Raw genomic sequence first — 20,222 nt, 5'->3', positions numbered from 1 at the left:
ATTAAACAGAAATAATTCTGACAGCATGACTAATTTCCCTCTAGGATTAATAAAGTATTGATTGACTGATTGATTGATAGTGATCAGATCAGCAGTAGCTCAGGAGGTAGAGCGGTTTGTCAATTTTCTTCCGTTAGTGTTAAACCAACAATGTTCAGAGTCAGAGGAGTTTGAGGGCCGGGAGCCTAAACGTTTACGAAGCTCTAACTTGGTCTGTGGAAACAGCTGACCACGCTGAACTCACCCAGGTGCAGCATCAGCTCCAGCTTGTTCTGGAGCAGCTGAGAGTCGGAGCACTGCACCGTGATGTAGAAGGGCTGACACCGGCGCACAATCAAACGCCTCCGATCGATATCCGCAGTCCGATGAGCCGAGTTATTCTCATAACTCCTCAGGTCCACGTTCAGGCGGAAATCTGATGAAAGCAAAAAGACAGAATCTGAATTCTGAAAGCCATCAACCTCCTGAGAGACAAGCGTGTGTTCAGAGACCTCCTCCTCTTAAGCATTAAAAACAAACTGTTTCATACAACTATTAATTAAACGATTTACAGTTAAAGTTTAAATACGATGCAAAAGAACTGGAGATGAAGATAAATGAAGATATGAAGACTTCCTGAAAAAGTGCTAAATTTAGAAAGGAAAAGCTTTTAAAGTGTTTTGTTCTGATTTAAAAGCTGCTCCAGCGTTTGCTGCAGGAATGAGGTCGGGGCATCTAGCACCAAATTGTGAACTCATAAACCAGCTCCTCTTTAACTCACGGAACTTGTCAGAAGCGCAGCAGACACCGGGCTTACCGTTGGGCCGAGACATTGCAGATGTCTTCTTCTCTGTGGTGAAAGCTGCTCAGGTTCCTCGCTGTCCTCGTGTGTCCAGCTCACTTCGGTATTTATACAGAAGTCTGTCCCTCCCTTCAGACGGATTCACTCTCACTTCCCACCTCACCTCCCCTCTTTGACCTCTGGCTGCTTTTCTGATGAGCAGCGAGTGCTTTCTGTGGATTTCAGAGGATCAAACGCTGCCCGTACAAGGTACTCCGGGTTTTTGTCACGAGGATTCTGTTTCTTCATGAAGCTTTGAGTCAAAGCTCTGTTTAGTGTTCCTGCTGAGGGTAAACCATGGCAGCAACATAACTACACTGTATAAAATATGTGCTGTGATAATAATAATAATAATAATAATACATTTTATTTCAAGCGCCTTTCAAAGCTCTCAAGGTACAAGACAAAATATAAGGAACAGCAAGCAATACAAACAACAAGAAATAAGTGCAAAGAGTAATTCCCAAGGGTAGAGTCAGAGCAGTACAATGGATAATAGACTAAAAAGAGTAGATGGAAGGAGGACAGTTACAGTGAGTAAGCCAGGCGGAACGTGTGAGTTTTGAGTTTAGACTTGAGGTTTGAGAAGGAGTTTACATTGCGGAGGTCAGGCAGTAGAGTGTTCCAGAGTTTTGGAGCTGAGTGGCTGAAAGCTCTCGCTCCCATAGTACAGAGACAAGTGTGAGGAACAGACAGGGAAGGTGAAGATGATGATCGGAGAGAGCGAGTGGGAGTGACAATATGGAGGAGATTAGAAAGATAAGGGGGAGCGAGATTATGGATGGCTTTAAAGGCATGAAGAAGTATCTTATAGTCAATTCTGTATTTGACAGGGAGCCAGTGAAGTTGTTGCAGGACCGGGGTGATGTGATCAAATGTGGAGGTCTTGGTGATTATCCGGGCAGCTGAATTTTGGACTAACTGTAGCTTGTTGAGTGATTTTAGAAGGAGACCGGAGAGGAGGGCGTTGCAGTAATCGATGCGGCTGGTGACCAGGCTGTGGACCAAAATAGCAGTGGAGTGCTGACTGAGGGAGGGGCGGAGCCGAATGACATTGCGAAGATGAAAATAAGCAGTTTTTATTGTGTTGTTAATATGAGGAATGAAGGATAAGGTGTTGTCTAAGATGACACACAAGCTCTTAGCTTTGGCGGTGGGGAGAAGTGTGGTGTTGTCGAAGCTGAGTGAGAATGAACTGGTCTTGGTGCCAGTGAGGAGGATCTCAGTCTTATTGCTGTTGAGCTGTAGAAAGTTAGAAGAAAGCCAGGATTTGACTTCGGTGAGGCAACTGAGAAGGGAGGATGAAGGGAGCGGGGGGTTTGGTTGGGTAGAGAAGTAGAGCTGGGTGTCATCGGCGTAGCAGTGAAAATGAATATTAAATTTCCTGAAGATATTGCCAAGTGGGAGTAAGTAGATTATGAAGAGAAGGGGACCTAAGACTGAGCCCTGAGGAACTCCAGAGGTAACTGGCTTGGGGTTAGAGTGGAAGGTACGCAGTTGGACAAATTGAGTGTACTCATAAAAGTTTTGTAACTGTAGAGTATTTCAGTCTGCAGTGATGCGGGCATTGTACCGGTCTGTCGTGGTGAAGAGAGCTGAGCCAGAAGACAAAGCTCTCAATTTATCGGTCGATCTATGTTCCTGCCCTCACCTATGGTCACCAGCTTTGGGTAGTGACCGAAAGAACGAGATCACGGATACAAGCGGCCGAAATGAGTTTCTCTGCAGAGTGGCTGGGCTCTCCGTTAGAGATAGGGTGAGAAGCTCGGTCATTCGGGAGGGGCTCGGAGTAGACCCACTGCTCCTCCACATCGAGAGGAGCCAGTTGAGGTGGCTCAGGCATCTGATTAGGATGCCTCCTGGTGAGGTTTTCCAGGCACGTCCAACCTGGAGAAGACCTAAAGGAAGACCCAGGACACGCTGGAGAGACTATGTCTCAGCTGGCCAGGGAATACCTTGGGATTCCCCCAGAGGAGCTGGCCCAAGTGGCTGGGGAGAGGGAAGTCTGGGTCTCCCTGCTTGGGCTGCTGCTGCCTCCGCGACCCGACTCTGGATAATGGATGGATGGAGTCATTCAGTGCGTGTCTGTGTCATTAGCCCTATTCTGCTCTAGATACTCCTAGTCTGGTCCAATTTTAACCTGAGATTTCATAATCCAACATCTGTAATCTGAGTCAGTTCAAACAGTAAACTGGTTTAACGACGTACAGTAACTGACTCAACCAGTCTCAGCAACAAAACTGGATTCAACATTTTCATATTAATCTATCAGGACCGAGCCTAGTGGTAGAGTCTCCGCCCTGGGTTCGGATCGTGGGTTCAAATCCACAGTTGGGTTGTACCAGAGACTTTAAAAACAGGACCCAATGCATCCCCACCTGACACTCAGCTATAAGGGGTTGGATTTGGGAGAAAACCACCAAATAGATCCCGAGCTCGACCACAGTTGCAGCTCACTGCTCCTCACGGAGATGGGTCACATGTGGAGATGTAACTTCAGCTGTGCGATGATGGCAAATGGGACATTTGCTTTAAATAACTGCTGTTTATCTGTGGAAATCAACAAATGTTGGCTCCTAATGATGAACCCAAGCAAACATCTGATAAACAGAAACACAGAGAATCTAGAGTTGAATGTAGAAGCCCAGGAGGAATCTGGAGCTTCTTTGGTAAATCCATCAGACAGATGAACATCCAACTGTTGCTTACTGAACATTTCATTAACATCTGTCCAGATATAACGCTGAATACTCATTCTTGGGGTTTTACCAGAAAACAGGAAATGAAGATGGAAGCTGTGTCTAGTATGCTGGCATTGGGCCAGGATGACCGCGTGGTCAGCCCAGGTCTTTTCTTCTCCTGATGCTTTTTACAGAGGAAAGAAAACTTCAGAAAAAGCAAAAAAGGTATCAGAAAAACTTTCTGCAACAAAATTTGTCCGATTATTTTTGGTCTGATACCGGATGCTTCTTTTGAATCTAAAGCCTGAAATCAGACCCTTCATCTGGCGGACGATGCAGAAAAGATCCTTTTGATTTTAGAGTCAAATTAACAATCGTCTGACCTCCATTACAGTTCGCAGTCACATGGGAAGTACTGAGGCCCCATTTATAAAACTGAGTAGAACCTTTACTGAAAGTCTGAAGCTCGGCAAAAAGTTTGTTTTGCAGCCATACTGGAATACACACACGCACACACACACACACACACACACACACACACACACACACACACACACACACACACACACACACACACACACACACACACACACACACACACACACGCACAGACACACACACACACACGCACACACGCACGCCCACACGCGCACACACACACACACACACACACACACTTTTTGCCATAAATTGTCAATGCACCCGGTTGTCCCCAGCGGCAGCTCGGCGCATCTCTGATTGCGGCGCCTGTCTGCTGCGCGGCTGCTGGCTTGTGGAGCTCTTGGATGGAAACCTCCGTGTTCCACCCGGTTTTACCCAGCGGTCAGCCCGGCGTATCTCTGACTCAGAAGCAGAAGTGTTGTGCACAGTTAACTGCGGTTGTAGCTAGGTAGCTACCTCCGTTAGCTTAGCTCCCACCTCCGTGTTAGCTTTGGGTTAGCTTGTAGCTACATCACTTCAGTTCGACGGGTGTCGTCATTTGATCCCAGCCTTACAGCCCCACCCTCAGCTCCACCTCTCTTCCCTTTTGTGGAATTGTCTGGGCTTGACGGAACCTGTGACACGGTCAAAATGGCGGTGGTGGCCACCTCCCATTTTAGCACAAAAACTTAAAATTGGAGCCTATGGACACAAATTGTCCAGTATATATGTTGATGCAAAGGACCTTATGAACATTCTGCAAATGCAGAAGCCGGCTGGTGTGTGGACCTTCACGGGTAACTATGGCAACCAAGATGTCTAGAAAACGTAGTTTCACAGACTGGAGGTGCTTATAGGTGAGCTTTTCTGGTCTTCCAGTGGCACCGCATTGTTGCAGCGGTGAGAGCAACAGAGACCCATGGTGAACCCATTGTAAAGCTTTCTGCACGAGTGTCACTTATGTCTACTCATCAATCACACCAATTAATACAAACCTTATCACAGTTAGTACACCAAAAAGTGCAAATGCATGAAAAATTGAAGACACACGTGCACACAGTAACTCTTAAATAACATATGTACGCTCAGATCCTCTTTTTTTCCTGAGTTTATGGACTGGAGGGTGGTGGTGACTGCAGATGTTGTGCGTGCATGTGCGTGTGCACAAGCAAGGGAAAATGCAACCTAAATTCACCATTTTGCCGTCTCACCTGCTGTGCTGTGAGCATCATAAATGACGCCCCTGAGCTCCATGGGAACACTAGGAATCTTAAACCCATGTCGTATTTTGGCATGTGATCTGCATCGTTTGAAGAATGAGACGTAAAACTGGACGGAGATGCAACGGGGAGAAGAATCATGCTCCACAGACAGGAAACTAGAACTGTAGTGGTCCCTCAGCAGAATGTCTGCATGAACTGGAAATAGATGTAATACATCAGCAGATGAGTCTTGCCCTCTACATCATCCTGGGAGGGCTCTGTCAGGAATGTTTAGACAGACGGAGGAGGTGTATTATTAGAGACTGAATAACCCACAATGAGTCTTAAGTTGACCTTTTGGCTTTCCCAACACACCTTTCAGCTGCTTTAAGATAATCTTCCTCATTAACTCATATTTATTAGAGTAAAGAGTCCTCTTAAAAAGGACCTACAAATCATTTTAGATCAGGGGTAGACGATTTCCTTCCCTTCAGCATGTTTTAGTTGCTTCCCTATTCCAACTCATGAGTCATCTGTTCAGGAGCCTATCAAGCTCTGCAGAAGTCTGCTATTCACCTGCTGACTGAAATCAGGTGAGTTGAAGCAGGGAAACAACTAAACTGCTCCCTTGCCCTGCTTCCAACATGCCTCCATCTAAAAGGCTAGGTCATCTAGAGTTATCTCTGTAGATATGCTGCTGTAGGCTTAGACTGCTGGAGGACACACTGACCACTTTCCACACTCAGCTGTTAACTTTATTTTTTCTCTGAGTGTTTTTCTCCCCAGAAGAAGCTACAATGATGTTCTGCTGAGCTCTTGAAGCCTCATGGAGGGGGCCATCGGCTTGAACACCGTTGCTAACCATTTAATCATTCTCCCTCTCCTGATAATAACATTCTACTTTCTTCGACATTGGATGTGCTACTACTAGTTTACCTGTTTAATTATAGATTCACTAGGATAACTAAGGAATCGCAATGTAACCATAGAAACATTACTTGGTATATATGTTGTGTGTTTGTGTGTGGGTGGGCTGGAGTTGGTGAGTGTGCGTGTGTGTGTGTGTGTGTGTTCTGCCTTCTCCATCCCCAGTGAGTCATGGTGGATAGCTGCTTATACTGAGCCAGGATCCTCTGGAGGTTCATCCATCCATCCATCCATCCATTGTCTGAGCCTGCTTGTCCATGTAGGGTCGCGGGGGGCGGTGCCTATCTCCAGCGGTCAATGGGCAATCAGGCGGGGTACACCCTGGACAGAGAGCCAGTCCATCGCAGGGCAACACAGAGACACACAGGACAAAGAATCATGCACACACACACACACACCTAAGGACAATTTAGACAGACCAATTAACCTAACAGTCATGTTTTTGGACCGTGGGAGGAAGTACCCGGAGAGAACCCACGCATGCACAGGGAGAACATGTCAACTCCATGCAGAAAGATCCCAGGCCGGGAAATGAACCCAGGACCTTCTTGCTGCAAGGCAACAGCTCTAACTACTGCGCCACTGCGCAGCCTCGGGAGGTTTCTTCCTGTTAAAAGGGAGTTTTCCTCTCCACTGTCGCCGCATGCTTGCTTAGTATGAGGATTGCTGTAAAGCCTCTGACACTAGTCAGTGACTCGATGCAATCTGCTGGGTTCCTTATGCGGGAAACTTTTTTCTGATTGGCTTAATGAACTGACCTGGTTTGGAATGTTTACTGTGTGAAGGTCTTTGAGACGACTCTTGTTGTGATTTGTCCCTCTGGGACAGGAGTTGTTTTAAATGGTTGGAGTTTCTATCACTCGTGGGTCTATAATGGTCAAAGTGGGATTAAACCCTGGTTTCTGCTTCTCCAGTTTTCTTTAGTGTGATTCTAATGGATTATGTCCATGTTAAGAGGCTGACCGGATTAAAACTGTTTTTTGTTCTTTTTTCCAGTCTTCTTCTGTTTTTGTTTTTCTCTTTCTCACAAATAAATGTCGTGATTTAGTTGCTTAGATTTTTTTTCTTCATAGGTTGTTTTAATTTTAAGAAATAATGATCTCCAAAGATAAAATGTTCTCATTTGAAGAACTGAGGACGGTGAAATAGTAAACAGAAGCCAAACTGGTGTAAGACATGTAAAAGGTAAACATAAGTTAGCTCCTCCATTCTCCAGTTTTGAACGCTGAGACTTCATTTCTTTCTTCTCTCCCTAGAATCTGTTGGGTTTTCATGATGGAAGTGTGTAGAGATGTTGCAGTCGATCATTCTTTTGAGGATAAAATTGTATAAAAATCTGTGGAAATGTTTCATCACTGATGAAAAAACTCATTCATTCATTCTGGTGATTTTCTGATGTTTAATCAGCTTTTCTTTCACTTCCTTTCTTAAACATCCTTGCAGACATATTCAGAGGTCAACTTTACTTTTGTTTTGGCCTTTTTACCCAGTTCCCCTTCCTTGAACAACCACGTCTGTTTGACTAATGCATCAGAAACTACTTCCAGTGAATCGCTGGCTGCTCTCTGGTCCATGACTACTGAGACTTTACAGGGTTTCAGTGTGAGATAGAGGAGGAAAAAGAGCTGAACGTAGATGAACGAGTGTCTGACTGACTTTGGCTCCATGTGAGTGAAAGCTCAGGAATTCTGTGACGATGGTGTTGGAGGAAGTGCGGTAAGGCCGCAGCATCCCCATCACACAGTGGTGTCGACAGACTTGAAGCTCCTTCACTCTCTTTGTTCTCACCTTGTTTAACTTTGCTGCATTTACAGTAACTTTAAATGACTCCGTGGAAAACGACGAGGAGATTTGAAGACAGTGAATGCTTTCATCACGTTGCACATTTTTAGTTTGTTTGTTTTGTCTTTTGTAGATTATCTCCTTTTGAACTCTAAAGAATTATACACGCATACCGTAAATCCTCTAATACAGGCCCGGGCCTGTATTAGAGGATTTACAGTACGTACGCCCACTAAAGGTACAACGGTTGCAGTAAGGAGAGGTTTGACGGCTGAAGTTGTTTTTTATTTATCTGGTATTCTTTTGAGAACAGTGGTATTTGGCCCCGGTCCTCCAAATCCAGAATGATTCAATTACCTGTTCAGCAGGTCATCCGACTCTGCAGCGGTCTGATCATCACGGCCGATTAAAACAGCTGTGCTGAAGCAGACGTGCAGGACGGTGGCTCGGGAGGACCAGGATTGGCCACCCCGTGTGACCTGAGCAGCTGTTTGCTAGAGCCGCCTCATCTTCAGGAACACAGGAGGAGGCGGGGCTTAGGCTCAGCTCAGTCACCCTTTACTCCCATGAACAGAGTGACTCCAGTTTGGACAAGTCCAAGCTATCATGTTTGTTTCCGTGCTGCTGGTGTTGCTCTGTGTTCTGTTTATTTTTCTTCAGCTCAGATCTGGAAGGCCCAAGAACTTCCCACCCGGACCGCCCATCCTTCCTGTAGTGGGGAACCTTTTGGAACTGAATCTAGAAAACCCCTTGAAGGACTTTGAGAGGGTAAGAAACATGGTGCAAGTTTTCATTTTCCACCTTGCGTAAGGTTGCACTTTAAACCTGCCTGCAGCCTGTTACTTCTGCTGCAATAGTGATTACGTAACACAAGTACTGCTGCACACTTGGACCACAGCCAACCAGTGTTGTTCAGTGAACTTTTCATTTTTACAAGCTGGACCTTTTAAAAAGAGAGTCTACCGAAACAAACTGAGACATGATAACGTCATAAATGAGGTCTAAATTCAATTCAATTCAATTCAAATTCAAAAATACTTTATTAATCCCAGAGGGAAATTGATTAATTGTCTTTTATGCAGCTGCGAAATTATCACCTCTGCTTCTTTATGATGTCTTCTAGCTGAGGACAACTTATGGAGACGTGTACAGTCTGTTCATCGGCCGCAAAGCGGCTGTAGTCATCAACGGGCTGGAGACAGTGAAGGAAGCCATCATGACCAAAGCTGCAGATTTTGCTGGAAGACCTCAAGACCTGCTTGTTAACGATGTCACCCAGAGGAAAGGTAGAGGTTAATCTGTACAGAACGTGGTTTTGTAGGCAACAAGCACCAGAGAAGTTTCTGCTCCTGTTTGGCGTTTGAAGAAAGGCAGAAAGCCAGAGAGAACGTGCTGCAGCATGTTGGCAGCTGCTGAAGGAGGGAAAGAAAACGACTAAAGACTGCAGTGAGGGATGGACAGAGTCCTTTTATGGGCGGTTTTCTGCGTGTTGCTCCATGTTTTAGTTACCCAAACACGTTTGGATTGCAGCCTTTAAACCCTGGAGTATAAATTCATAGAAATGCAGTCTATTGTCTAATTTAACAGCAACAAAGAAATAAAAGTAGCCCTTGCCAACTGTAGCTCCTCCACTAGGGGGCAGCATACGTGTAAAGGACTGGACATGACAGGTTTCTGATGAAGGTACTAATCCTGATCCTGGAAGCTTTAAGATGTGTTTTAGTGTGATTTTGTGACGATGCTGTAGTAGTTACTGTAAATTGAAAAAATACACATTTTAGAAGAGACTTGTTTGTTTCTGAACTCGCTAGCTCAGCCAGTTTTTATTCTAAGGCTTTCTGCGTGATAATAGTAAAATTCTTTCAGCTGCCGTCTACATACAGCCTAAAGGTGCACCTCTGTTGCTTGTATGCCGCCTCAGGAGTCATTCTGGCCGATTACGGCTCCAGCTGGAGGGAGCATCGACGCTTCGCTCTGATGACTTTGAGGAACTTTGGTCTGGGAAAGAAATCCATGGAGAACAGGATATTGGACGAGATTCAGTACACCATCAAGACACTGGAGAAGAGCATCGGTCTGTCACCTTTAGATCCACAGAACTGCACTTTGTGATTGCTTTATCTGATCAGTTTAAAATTAACTTCAGGATGTTTGTTTTTGAGGAAAACGCCCAGCATGGAGGCAGCAGACACGTCGCCTAGTGGAAAATAAATATTGTTTCTTTCCCAGATATTTTTGCTTAAATTTGTCACAACATCATAAAGATGTCCTAATAATAAAACCTGTTCACTTTAAGCACAACTCAGGATGTTTTGCTTTTTTTCCAGGCAGCACCCTGTGTCCTCGAGTTATGTTCCACAACGCAGCCTCCAACATCATCTGCCAGGTTCTGTTTGGAGCGCGTTACGAATACGACGATCAGCGGATCAAAGTTATTGTTCAGTGTTTCACCGAGAACGCCAAGATAGCCAATGGACCGTGGGCCATGGTGAGTCGCACTGAAGCACGCACGGGTCACAAAAGTCAGCTAAGAACTGAAACATCAGGTTGGAGGTTGGGTAATAATAATAATAATGCATTGAACTTATATAGCGCTTTTCTAGACACCCAAAGACGCTTTCACACTCTCACATTCACACACTGCTAGTGATGGTAAGCTGCTTGTAGCCACAGCCGCCCTGGGGAGGTCTGAGAGAGGCGAGGCTGCCATTTGGCGCCGTCGACCCCTCTGACCACCACTAACACAGGCAAGTTGGGTGAAGTGTCTTGCCCAAGGACACAACAGCAGGATACCCCTGGCGGGAGCTGGAATCGAACACATGACCCTCCGATCATGAGGCAACCCGCTCTACCACCTGAGCTACTGCTGCCCAACTACTGAGGCTAATTACACGTCTCACACAACTGCCACTACTACTCAGGCTCTGTCAGAGCTGATGGTGTCGAAACGGCGTGAAGCACACAAAGGAAGGTGCACGGTAGGTGCTGGGGTGGGAGATACACTCTGAAAAGTTCATTCATTCATTCATTCATTCATTCATTCATTCATTCATTCATTCATTCGTTCATTTGTTCATTCATTCAATTATAAAGCACCTTCTCCGACCTTATCAGTCGTCCAAGGTGCTGAACACGACCATAAAACTCACAATAGGAACATATACTGATGCTGTTTCATTACAAGAAAGATAAAAACTAAAAACGATCCTAACAACAAAAGAATGTTGAATAAAAACAGGAAACTAACATTAAAACATGCTAAACCAGCTAAAAGACAATAAAAACAAAAAAAGATGTTGTGATCCCTAATGCTGAAACTCCATCACATAAAAATGAGTCTGCAGGCGAGACTTAAGCCTGAAGCGATGGCGCCTGCCCAACACTCAGAGGACACTGGTTCTGGTTCCAGAGCGTTGGAGCCAGAACTGAGAACGCATGTTCCCCCTCCGTTTTGAAGACGCTCTGGTTCCGGTAGCTGGTAATGAGTTTGGATTGTTTTGAGCATGGTGTCGGCATAGCTAGCTGGCAATCCTCAGATGAATGGAGTGATATCAGGCTTAGCAGAGCTGCCAAGTCTCACCCACTCACACACGCATTTGACCCTCTTCACACACCACACCTCCAATATCTCACGCTAAACCAACGACTGCACTAGTGATGTGACGTTCACGAACAAATTGAATCTTTTGAACGGGTTTTCTAAGTGAACGATGGGAGCCGAGTCCCTGTAGAGAGCCGTTTGTCTTAACAAACCTCCCCAGAAGTCAGTCAAACTCACCCGCTCAAACCCCGCCCACCACTGTGACGGACGTAGGAGGAACCATAGAAACACATGTTTATATACACATCTTGGGAGGAACACTAACCAACCCCGTGTGCCCTCACGGACACCGCAGGAAGGCATTGCTCTTGATACCCACCCATACCTGGCCGTGCCAATGCTAATGTGTAAGCGCCAAAGGCAACATCTTTAAAGGGACATTATGGAAGTTTGACAGCCAAAACATGTGTAGAAATAATAAATGTCTTCTTCATACATTCTCCTGCAATGCCCTGGTCCTGTAGAATGAGCCCTGGCAGTTTTACTGTGATTGGCTGTTTTTCTGTAAAATCACAGAAAAAGAGAGATGCTCGGGTCGAGCAGGCTGCTTCACGCGCGTTCACGCTCAGGCATCGCCCGTAGCATTTGCTATCCGTAGCTTTAGCAGCAGAGAGAGAGGCAGTGCCACTTTGTCGCTGTTCCTAACGCCTAGTGACAAAGCTAGCTACATTTCTGAGGACCCTTAGCTACTTTCTGTAGAACTTTCTTCTAGATATTTCCTGCAAATTAGCAACAAAATAGCCATTTTCACTCCGAACCGTTCTTTGAACGTTGTTTCAGCTGCCATCAAGGATATAAATGTTACAGATACCATGGACATCACTGGCGCTTTAGCTCACCTAGTAAAACATCAGACTCTCATGCAGAAGACCTGGCTTTGATTCTGGATGTGAACATAGTTTATTTAGAGTTTCTTTTTTACATTAATGGTATATTTTTTTACAGTAAGATGCCCAAAATTTTATTTGAGACTCGCCAAAAGGCATTGAATTCACAGATAAAAAAACATGTGGGTTCAACTTTCATTTTGGAACAATTTTTCAAGCAAGGGAAGGGAATGATCTGAGCATGCAGGAGGACTGACCCATCATAAACCTTTGTCGGCTGTGCTGAAGAGAAAGGTACAGAACCAAATTATTTAATTAGCTGCGCGTTCTCCTGTCCTCTATCCTCCGGGCCACACACACACACACACACACACACACACACACACACACACACACACACACACACACACACACACACACACACACACACACACACACACACACACACACACACACGACTGTCTCAGCTGTTATTTTCGTTAAGGAGTGTGCACGTACAGCATGCGCGCCTCGTGCACGAGCCTACTATTGAAGCTGCCGTTACGCTTTTGGCCTGAGGGGGCGATCGCGAGCACAGAAATTCAAAACTCCGTAAAGTCCCTTTAAAGGCCAACCCAACTCTCTAGCTACCTTTGATGAAGCAAGACCGTTAGTTTGTCTGGGATGAGAAGACGTTTGGTTTTAGAGGTTGAGCTGGAGGAGATTTCTTTTTTGCATGTGATGATGGTAGGCTTAAAAAATAAAGACACTAAAAGGTTTCTGAGGTGTTTCACTCATTAAACGGGAAAGACTCATTGGTGCTTTTATTCCACGTTTTCCTGAGTTTACTTTAGCCTTACACACTGTACAACTTAGGTGGGTGCCCTCTCTGTTTTTACATGTAGTCTTCAGATTAGTGTAAGAAAACCAGAAAACGGGGTTTGCATATCTGTAGACTAATAAAGAGTTTGTGTGTTCACAGGTGTATGACTCTATTCCTGGTGTTCGTCATCTGCCTCTACCATTTGGGAAAGCCTTTGAGAATTATAAGGTCTGTCCGAAACATCTGTAACCACCCTTCTATCCCAGTTTTGTGTTTTGGGCTTCAGTCCTCCATCTTTAACTGCATCCTGATCCATAATCCTCTCACTCTGCTTTGCTACACTCAGCCAGTTTCCTGAAATAAAATCCAGCCCATCCGACACCAGAGATGACCTCTTCCCTCTGCCCCACAGCCAAATGGATTTAGCTGTTCTCACTCCTGCACATTTTTTCCATTCTCAGACTTGTCAGGATTTTGCTTTTCGCTTGGTGAACGAGCACAAGAAGACCAGAGTTCCCAACGAGCCAAGGGACTTCCTTGACTGCTACCTGGATGAGCTGGAGAAGGTGAGAATAGCAGCAGTTGCCTGACTTCCTAAAACATTTAGTAAATGACTTTAAAGGTAGAGAATTACTCTTTATTATCCGTTCTTCTCATGAAATCCCACCTAAAAGCTGTATTTTTCTGCCTTTTCAGAGAGGAGATGATGGCTCTTCGTTCTCAGAGGAACAGCTCACAAACTACATTCTAGATCTTCACTTTGCTGGGACTGACACCACCTCCAACACCCTGCTCACTGCTTTTCTCTATCTGATGAACTACCCTCATGTACAAGGTCCTCCTCCACAAGACAATCAGCGTTTTATGGGCCATTCCCATCTGTACCGGGTCGGCCCGGGCCGGGTAGCCCCAGTCGGCCCCAGCCTGGCCCGGTTGATTCCACACATCCTTGCCTTGAGCCCATGTGGGCTGATTCTACCCACCAATCAGAGGCTTGCTCTAATGAAAGGTGTTAATTTGCTGTCAGCAGTGGGTGTGTTGGCCCTGGTCGGCCTGAAGCAGACCCCCTCGAGAAGAGGGCTGAGAATGAGCCTTGGTTGGTCCGGAAAAATACCAGGCCACCCAGATATGTAAACAAACTACGCTACCCGGCCCGGGCCGACCCGGTACAGATGGGAATGGCCCATCAGTGTCAGCATTAGTATTTTAGACTTCTGTGTGAAAAGTAAAGTAGATCTGCATGAATTAGATGGAATCCTGAAGAAATACAGGAAGTAAAATGAACCTAATCCAACAGAGCGATGTCAGCAGGAGATCGACCAGGAGCTGCAAGGGAAGGACCAGGCCACCTACGATGACAGACAGAATATGCCGTATGTGCAGGTAACGCTCCTCATCACACATCTGATCGGAGCAGAAGTCTCGTCATCTTTTAAAGTAATCCAAATTTCTTTTTCCTCCAGGCTGTGATCCATGAGGTCCAGAGAGTCGCCAACACCGTTCCTCTCAGCGTCTTCCACTGCACAACTAAAGACACAGAACTGATGGGATATTCCATTCCCAAAGTGAGAGGAAACCTGTTTTTACAACAGAGAAACACGAATGTGGACCTTTCATCCCTTTATTTTTACTTTTCCGTCTTCAGGGAACGATGATCATCCAGAACATGGCCTCGGTGCTGAGGGAGGAGGGTCAGTGGAAATTCCCTCATGAGTTCAATCCTGAGAACTTCCTGAACGAGGAGGGAGAATTCGTCAAACCAGAGGCCTTCATGCCTTTCTCTGCAGGTGGATTTCAGTTCAATTGTGGCAACAAATGGTTGAAATAAAACGTTTCTGACGTTGTTTTGTGTCCCTCAGGTCCTCGGGTGTGTCTGGGAGAGAGTCTGGCTCGTATGGAGCTCTTCCTCATATTAGTGACTCTGCTGAGGAAGTATAAGTTCATCTGGCCAGAGGATGCAGGAGAACCAGACTACACTCCTGTTTATGGTGTCACCTTAACTCCTAAAGCTTATCGCATGAAGGTTCAACCAAGGACCTCAAACTGAGCTCATGAGCAGAACCAAAGTCAAAATATTAACCTGGAGACTAAATTACTTGTTAATGGAGCTTTTCTCAGCTTTTAATCTGGCTTGGTACAGTCCATTTTAGAAAACTCCAAACAAATGTGGGAATGTTGGAATAAGAATTAATTATTATTTCATTCCGATGTTGTTGATCTAAAATTAATTTAACTTTTGTTATATTTTACATAGTTTCATAACTGGTCCAAATGAATGAAAAGTACTTAAAAAGGGAGATTTTTTTTCTTGGTGTGAAAGTTAAATAAACATCAAAACAAACAAATCACTAATCTCACTTTTTGTTCAGCTTTAGAAAACGTCACCACCATGAAGTGGAATTTCTAAGAGCGTTCTTGTCCTGATGAAAGACATTCCAGGATTTTCAGAGTTTTTTGAAATCACTAAATTCACATTTAAAGGTACAATATGTTTGCCTGGCAAGCCAGACTAAATAAATGTATTATTTAGTCTGGCCACGCTCCATTGACGGCTCTCGGTTGTGGGGCGGGTTCTAGCGTTGTCTTTCAAATGATCTCCGCATTCCACTGGACAATGAATGTGACATACTCTTGTTTCACTCTGTTGCATCATCCCACCCACCAGGCATATGGAGTGCCCTGATTGGCCCACAAAGCGGATAAAGCTCTGTGATTTGTTCACTAAGCAGATAGAGCACTATGATTGGCCCACCATTATGGACCAATCACAGCTCTTTATGCGTTTGAAACCCCTATAGAGAGCTGTGATTGGCCAGCCAGAGTCCTGGTAGGAGCTGCGAGGTTCCAATGGAGCATGCCTAGACCATTCTTTGCAAAGCAAGAATTTGGTCTAGTTCACTAGGCTAGCAATATATAAGAATATAAGGAGAATTTGACAGTGAGAAATTCCCAAAAGACTCTATTGTTTCAGTCATTTTGAAAGAAGGTTACACTGAAATATATTTTATATCCAGCTGCTGGGATTATCAGTTTTTCTCCTTTCAAAATAAAGGAAGGAGGGAAGTGACTGTTTACCATCCCTGAGTGTGGGGGTGTCGTGTCTCCTGCGAGCTAACGCTGCAGCGCCGACTACTGGAATTTGACGACGACCGGCAAAAAGCTCCACAGTTGATGAAAGTGGCTGCAGGAACCAGATTTTACCACAGGATGTCATTTAGACTTCATTTCCACATAATGCACCTTTAAACGTACTGTCAACACAACAACCAAACTGACTTAATGATGTGACGTTAAACGTCTTGCATCAAGATCTCCATTGCATTTATTAATTATATAAAGTTTTGTAATTCCATTATTTTATACAATTACCACAATTAATTCTTGTATATTCTGGTATTTTCTTACAAAAACATTTCAGTGACATTTCCTGTTAGAGGGAGTAACAAGACTTGGCCTCTTTGGTAACATTTTGTAGTAAATCAAACTTAATAACACGACCATCCATGGAAAAGGGAGAAGCTCGGGAGTTAGAGCGGGTTGTCCAGTACTCAGAAGGTTGAAGGTTCCGACCAGGGAATGCTGCTGTTGTGTCCTTGGGCAAGACACTTAACCCACCTCACCTGCTGTTGGTGGTCGGAGGGACCGGTGGCGCCAGTGTTTGTGTCCACCACAGTGTGAAAGTGTGTGTGAATGGGTGAATGACTAACTGTGTTGTTAAGTACTTTAGGGCGTTTGTAATACAAAGTTATTTAAGGGCTAGTTGTATTGCAATGGGTGTGGTTACTGACTGACGCGCAGAAGAAATAGTTCTTTGTGGAGCCTAGATGGTGTGAATGATGAGACCAAAGACTGCAATATCTTGTGCCAAAAATATATTGAATAAATGCACAAATACAAACACAATAGTTAATATAACATACACATAAATAAATGCCCACATCACATAATAATAATAAACCAACGTGATCTTCCAGTGCAAGAGTCCTTTTTGTTCAGAGTCCTTTTGGTCCTTTGTTAAAGTTTCCTTTCGTTCTTTCTTAAAGTTCACTTTTAAGGTATTCCTCCTTAGGGTCCAGCTTCTTACAAGGGGGAAAACAACAAAGAATGGTCCTACCAGCTGGCCACTTTAATATGAAGAAGATCAGTTCAACAAGGGGGGGAAAACCCGACCGCTGAGGTAAAATGAGTTTATAGATGAATCAAGGGGAGAAAACACTTTGTTTTCCAACGCCGTTCTACAAGCAATAAGCTTACAGCCACAGCAGGAGTCGAACCCGGAAGTATTCCCCCACAGCCGGCTTTCATGGTTGCCGTGACGTGGAAGGAGCCAATCAGGAGAGGGACCTCACATCAGCTGACGTGGGTCATGTGACAGGGAGTAGTTGATATGGGTTACACGTTCTACTCTAGACGGCGTTATATCAAATAGACCCTTTACATAAACTCACTGATCCACACCACCAGGATCTACAGCGCTGATATGGGAATGTCATACGGACTTGAGAAGTGTGGTCGGATGGGGACAAAGAAAGGGAAGGTAGTCCACACAGAAGGGGTCTCACTCCCAGAAGGAACAATAGCAGATATTGAGAACAGCCACAAGTACTTCGGTATCACAAGCTAATGGCAACCTTGATGAAGGAGCCACAGCCAAATACCTCAAACAAAGTCAGCTTAAGGCAAGAACAAGATCCGGGTAATAAACAGCTACGCCCTGCCAGTAATCAGATCTCCTGCAGAAATAATCCACTGGCCTAAGGAAGAAACACAGACCACAGATGTTACGACACAGAAGCTCCTAACCATGCAGGGTTCCATCCCAAACCCAGCACCCTAAGACTGAACACTAGCTGTAAGGAAGGAGGACTAGTGAGTGTGAGAGCCACCGTCCAGGATGAAACATCTAAGATCCATAAGTACATCCAGGGCAAGGCTCCAACAGATGATATGCTCGGCGAACAGAGGAGATGCAGGAGACACCATCGTAGGAGGACAAGCCTCTACATGGGATGTACCAGACAGACAACTGAAGTGGCTGACATCAAAAAATCCTACCAATGGCTAGAAAGAGCTGGTCTGAAGCACAGCACAGAGGCTCATCATGGATACACAAGAGCAGAGCAACAGAAGCCAAGATCTAGCACACCAGACAAGGCCCAAGGTGTAGGCTAGAGGCCCCTGAGACGATCCACAACATAACTGCAGGATCTAAGATGCTGGCAGGGAAAGCATCCATGGAACGCCACAACCTAGCGGCTGGCATCGTGTACAGGAACACCTGTGCAGAGTATGGACTGGAAGCCCCAAGGTCAAAGTGGGTAACACCCCTAAGGTGGTAGAGAACGAGAGAGCCAAGCTCCTGTGGGACTTCCAGATCCAGACTGACTAAATGGTGACGGAGAACCAACCGGACGTTGTGGTGGTGGACAAACAACAGAGGACAGCTGCTGTGGTCGATGTGGCGATACCAGGTGATGCAACACCAGGAGAAAGGAACGTGAGAAACTAGAGAAGCAGCAGGGTCTCTAAAGCCTCTTTTATAAGACACACTATGCCGGCAAATTGGCGTCATATTACAGCAATGGTATGTCTATAAACGTGCCATGCCGGCATGGCGTTGCACAAAATTTGCGGCATTCATTCTGCCTCGCTTGGCAGTAATATTGCGGTGATGGTCTGTCGTATGCGCCCTGGCGCAACAGGGGCAGATGTCATGATGACGTGGGGAGTTATTGCTGAGCTCCAGATGGCAAATTTATTGAAAATGAAAGTAAACACGGGCAATAAGGTTTGCGTTTTGAACAAATACAGCTGAGATGGCAAACTGGAGCGTCGCAGCGCTCCACGAGCCTCTCTGTTAGAGCTGAAGCTCAGACCACCAGAGACTGCACAGGGACTGATGGGAACAGACACATTTAGGAGCTGCTTGTTTAAAAAATGTAACGATCACGGCTTCAATTTCAATAAAAAGCAAGTTATGTCCAAGATTAACGGAAGTCTGCGGCAGCGCAGAGACCGCCCCCATACCCCCTTTATCCCGCCATCACCTAATCTTTTATAAAATTGCCACGATTGCGCACATTACCGCCACGGTCTGATCTTATAAATGACCTTTATCCTCCCCAGGGAGCCGCGGCAAATCCCGTTTTGAAAACACTCTGGTCCTGTACAAACAGCTAAAGAAGAACCTGAGAAAGCCTGGAGAGTGAAGACATCGGTGGTGCCGGTGGTCATCGGGGCGCTCGGGGCAGTGACCCCTAGACTGGAGGAGTGGCTAAAGCAGATACCAGGAAAAACATCAGACATCTCATTCCAGAAAGGTGCAGTTCCAGGAACGCCTAAAGCTTGGTTTATGCTTGACGTATTCACTTTCCGCTTGGTGATGCGGCTCGCGGATGGAACGCGCTTCACAACTCGCAGCGTTTATGGTTCGTGCGGCTTGTCTCTGCGGTGAGCCAATGTTCTCCCAAACTGTAGGGGGCAGCATGGAGCACTACAGCATGCATCCAACACTACACCATAGTAGAAGTAAAAATTACCGTTTACAACATGGCATTCCAGCATTTTTAACAGCGTCCTCGTCTTTTCCGACAGAGCGAGCTATTTCTCTCCAAGAATTATTAACAACATGTTGATCACGGTGATCTTTGAGAGCTGAATCATACAAATGTCTGTATTTACGAACCTCTGCTGTACTAGTTCTTGCCGGTCCGCCATGTTTTTCCGCATCCGACCGTCCGCGTGGTTAGAAAATTTCCTAGGTGCGCGGTGCGGAGATGCGGTGGAGGGGCGTGGTTGTTAAAATTTTGCCGTGCGGAGCCGTGCGATCCTCGCGGACGCGTCAAGCATAAACCAAGCTTTATGGGCCATTCCCATCTGTACCGGGTCGGGCCGGGTAGCGTAGGTTGTTTACATATCTGGGTGGCCTGGTATTTTTCCGGGCCAACCAAGGCCCATTCTCAGCCCTCTTCTCGAGGGGGTCTGCTTCAGGCCGACCAGGGCCAACACACCCACTGCTGACAGCAATTTCACACCTTCCATTAGAGCAAGCCTCTGATTGGTGGGTAGAATCAGCCCACATGGGCTTAAGACAAGGATGTGTGGAATCAACCGGGCCAGGCTGGGGCCGACTGGGGCTACCCGGCCCGGGCCGACCCGGT

The 20,222-nt window shown here is 45.7% G+C and overlaps 2 protein-coding genes across 2 annotated transcripts in view; one reads left to right on the top strand and one right to left on the bottom strand.

Annotated features, from left to right (window-relative positions):
* tgm2l (transglutaminase 2, like) overlaps positions 1-913 on the bottom strand; it is an 8,930-nt gene extending 8,017 nt beyond the window's left edge. Inside the window, exons 1-2 of the mRNA XM_015965186.3 lie at positions 797-913; positions 245-415 (exon numbers count right to left, since the gene is read on the bottom strand). Coding sequence (XP_015820672.3) covers positions 245-415; positions 797-812 — 187 coding nt within the window. The 5' untranslated portion in view covers positions 813-913. The remainder of the gene's footprint in view (positions 1-244; positions 416-796) is intronic.
* Positions 914-8,196: 7,283 nt separating this feature from the next.
* Positions 8,197-15,407, top strand: LOC107389176 (cytochrome P450 2F2). The gene is made up of 11 exons (XM_015965184.3): positions 8,197-8,600; positions 8,956-9,118; positions 9,754-9,906; positions 10,160-10,320; positions 13,222-13,290; positions 13,524-13,628; positions 13,759-13,897; positions 14,360-14,445; positions 14,526-14,627; positions 14,708-14,849; positions 14,922-15,407. The coding sequence occupies exons 1-11, from the start codon at positions 8,439-8,441 to the stop codon at positions 15,107-15,109; spliced, it is 1,470 nt and encodes a 489-aa protein (XP_015820670.1). The 5' UTR covers positions 8,197-8,438; the 3' UTR covers positions 15,110-15,407.
* Positions 15,408-20,222: the final 4,815 nt, after the last annotated feature.

Source organism: Nothobranchius furzeri, chromosome 4 (genome assembly GCF_043380555.1).
Source record: "Nothobranchius furzeri strain GRZ-AD chromosome 4, NfurGRZ-RIMD1, whole genome shotgun sequence".
NCBI classification, from domain to species: domain Eukaryota; kingdom Metazoa; phylum Chordata; class Actinopteri; order Cyprinodontiformes; family Nothobranchiidae; genus Nothobranchius; species Nothobranchius furzeri.
Note: the sequence above shows the minus strand (reverse complement) of the source record. Positions and strands in the feature narration are given on the sequence as shown.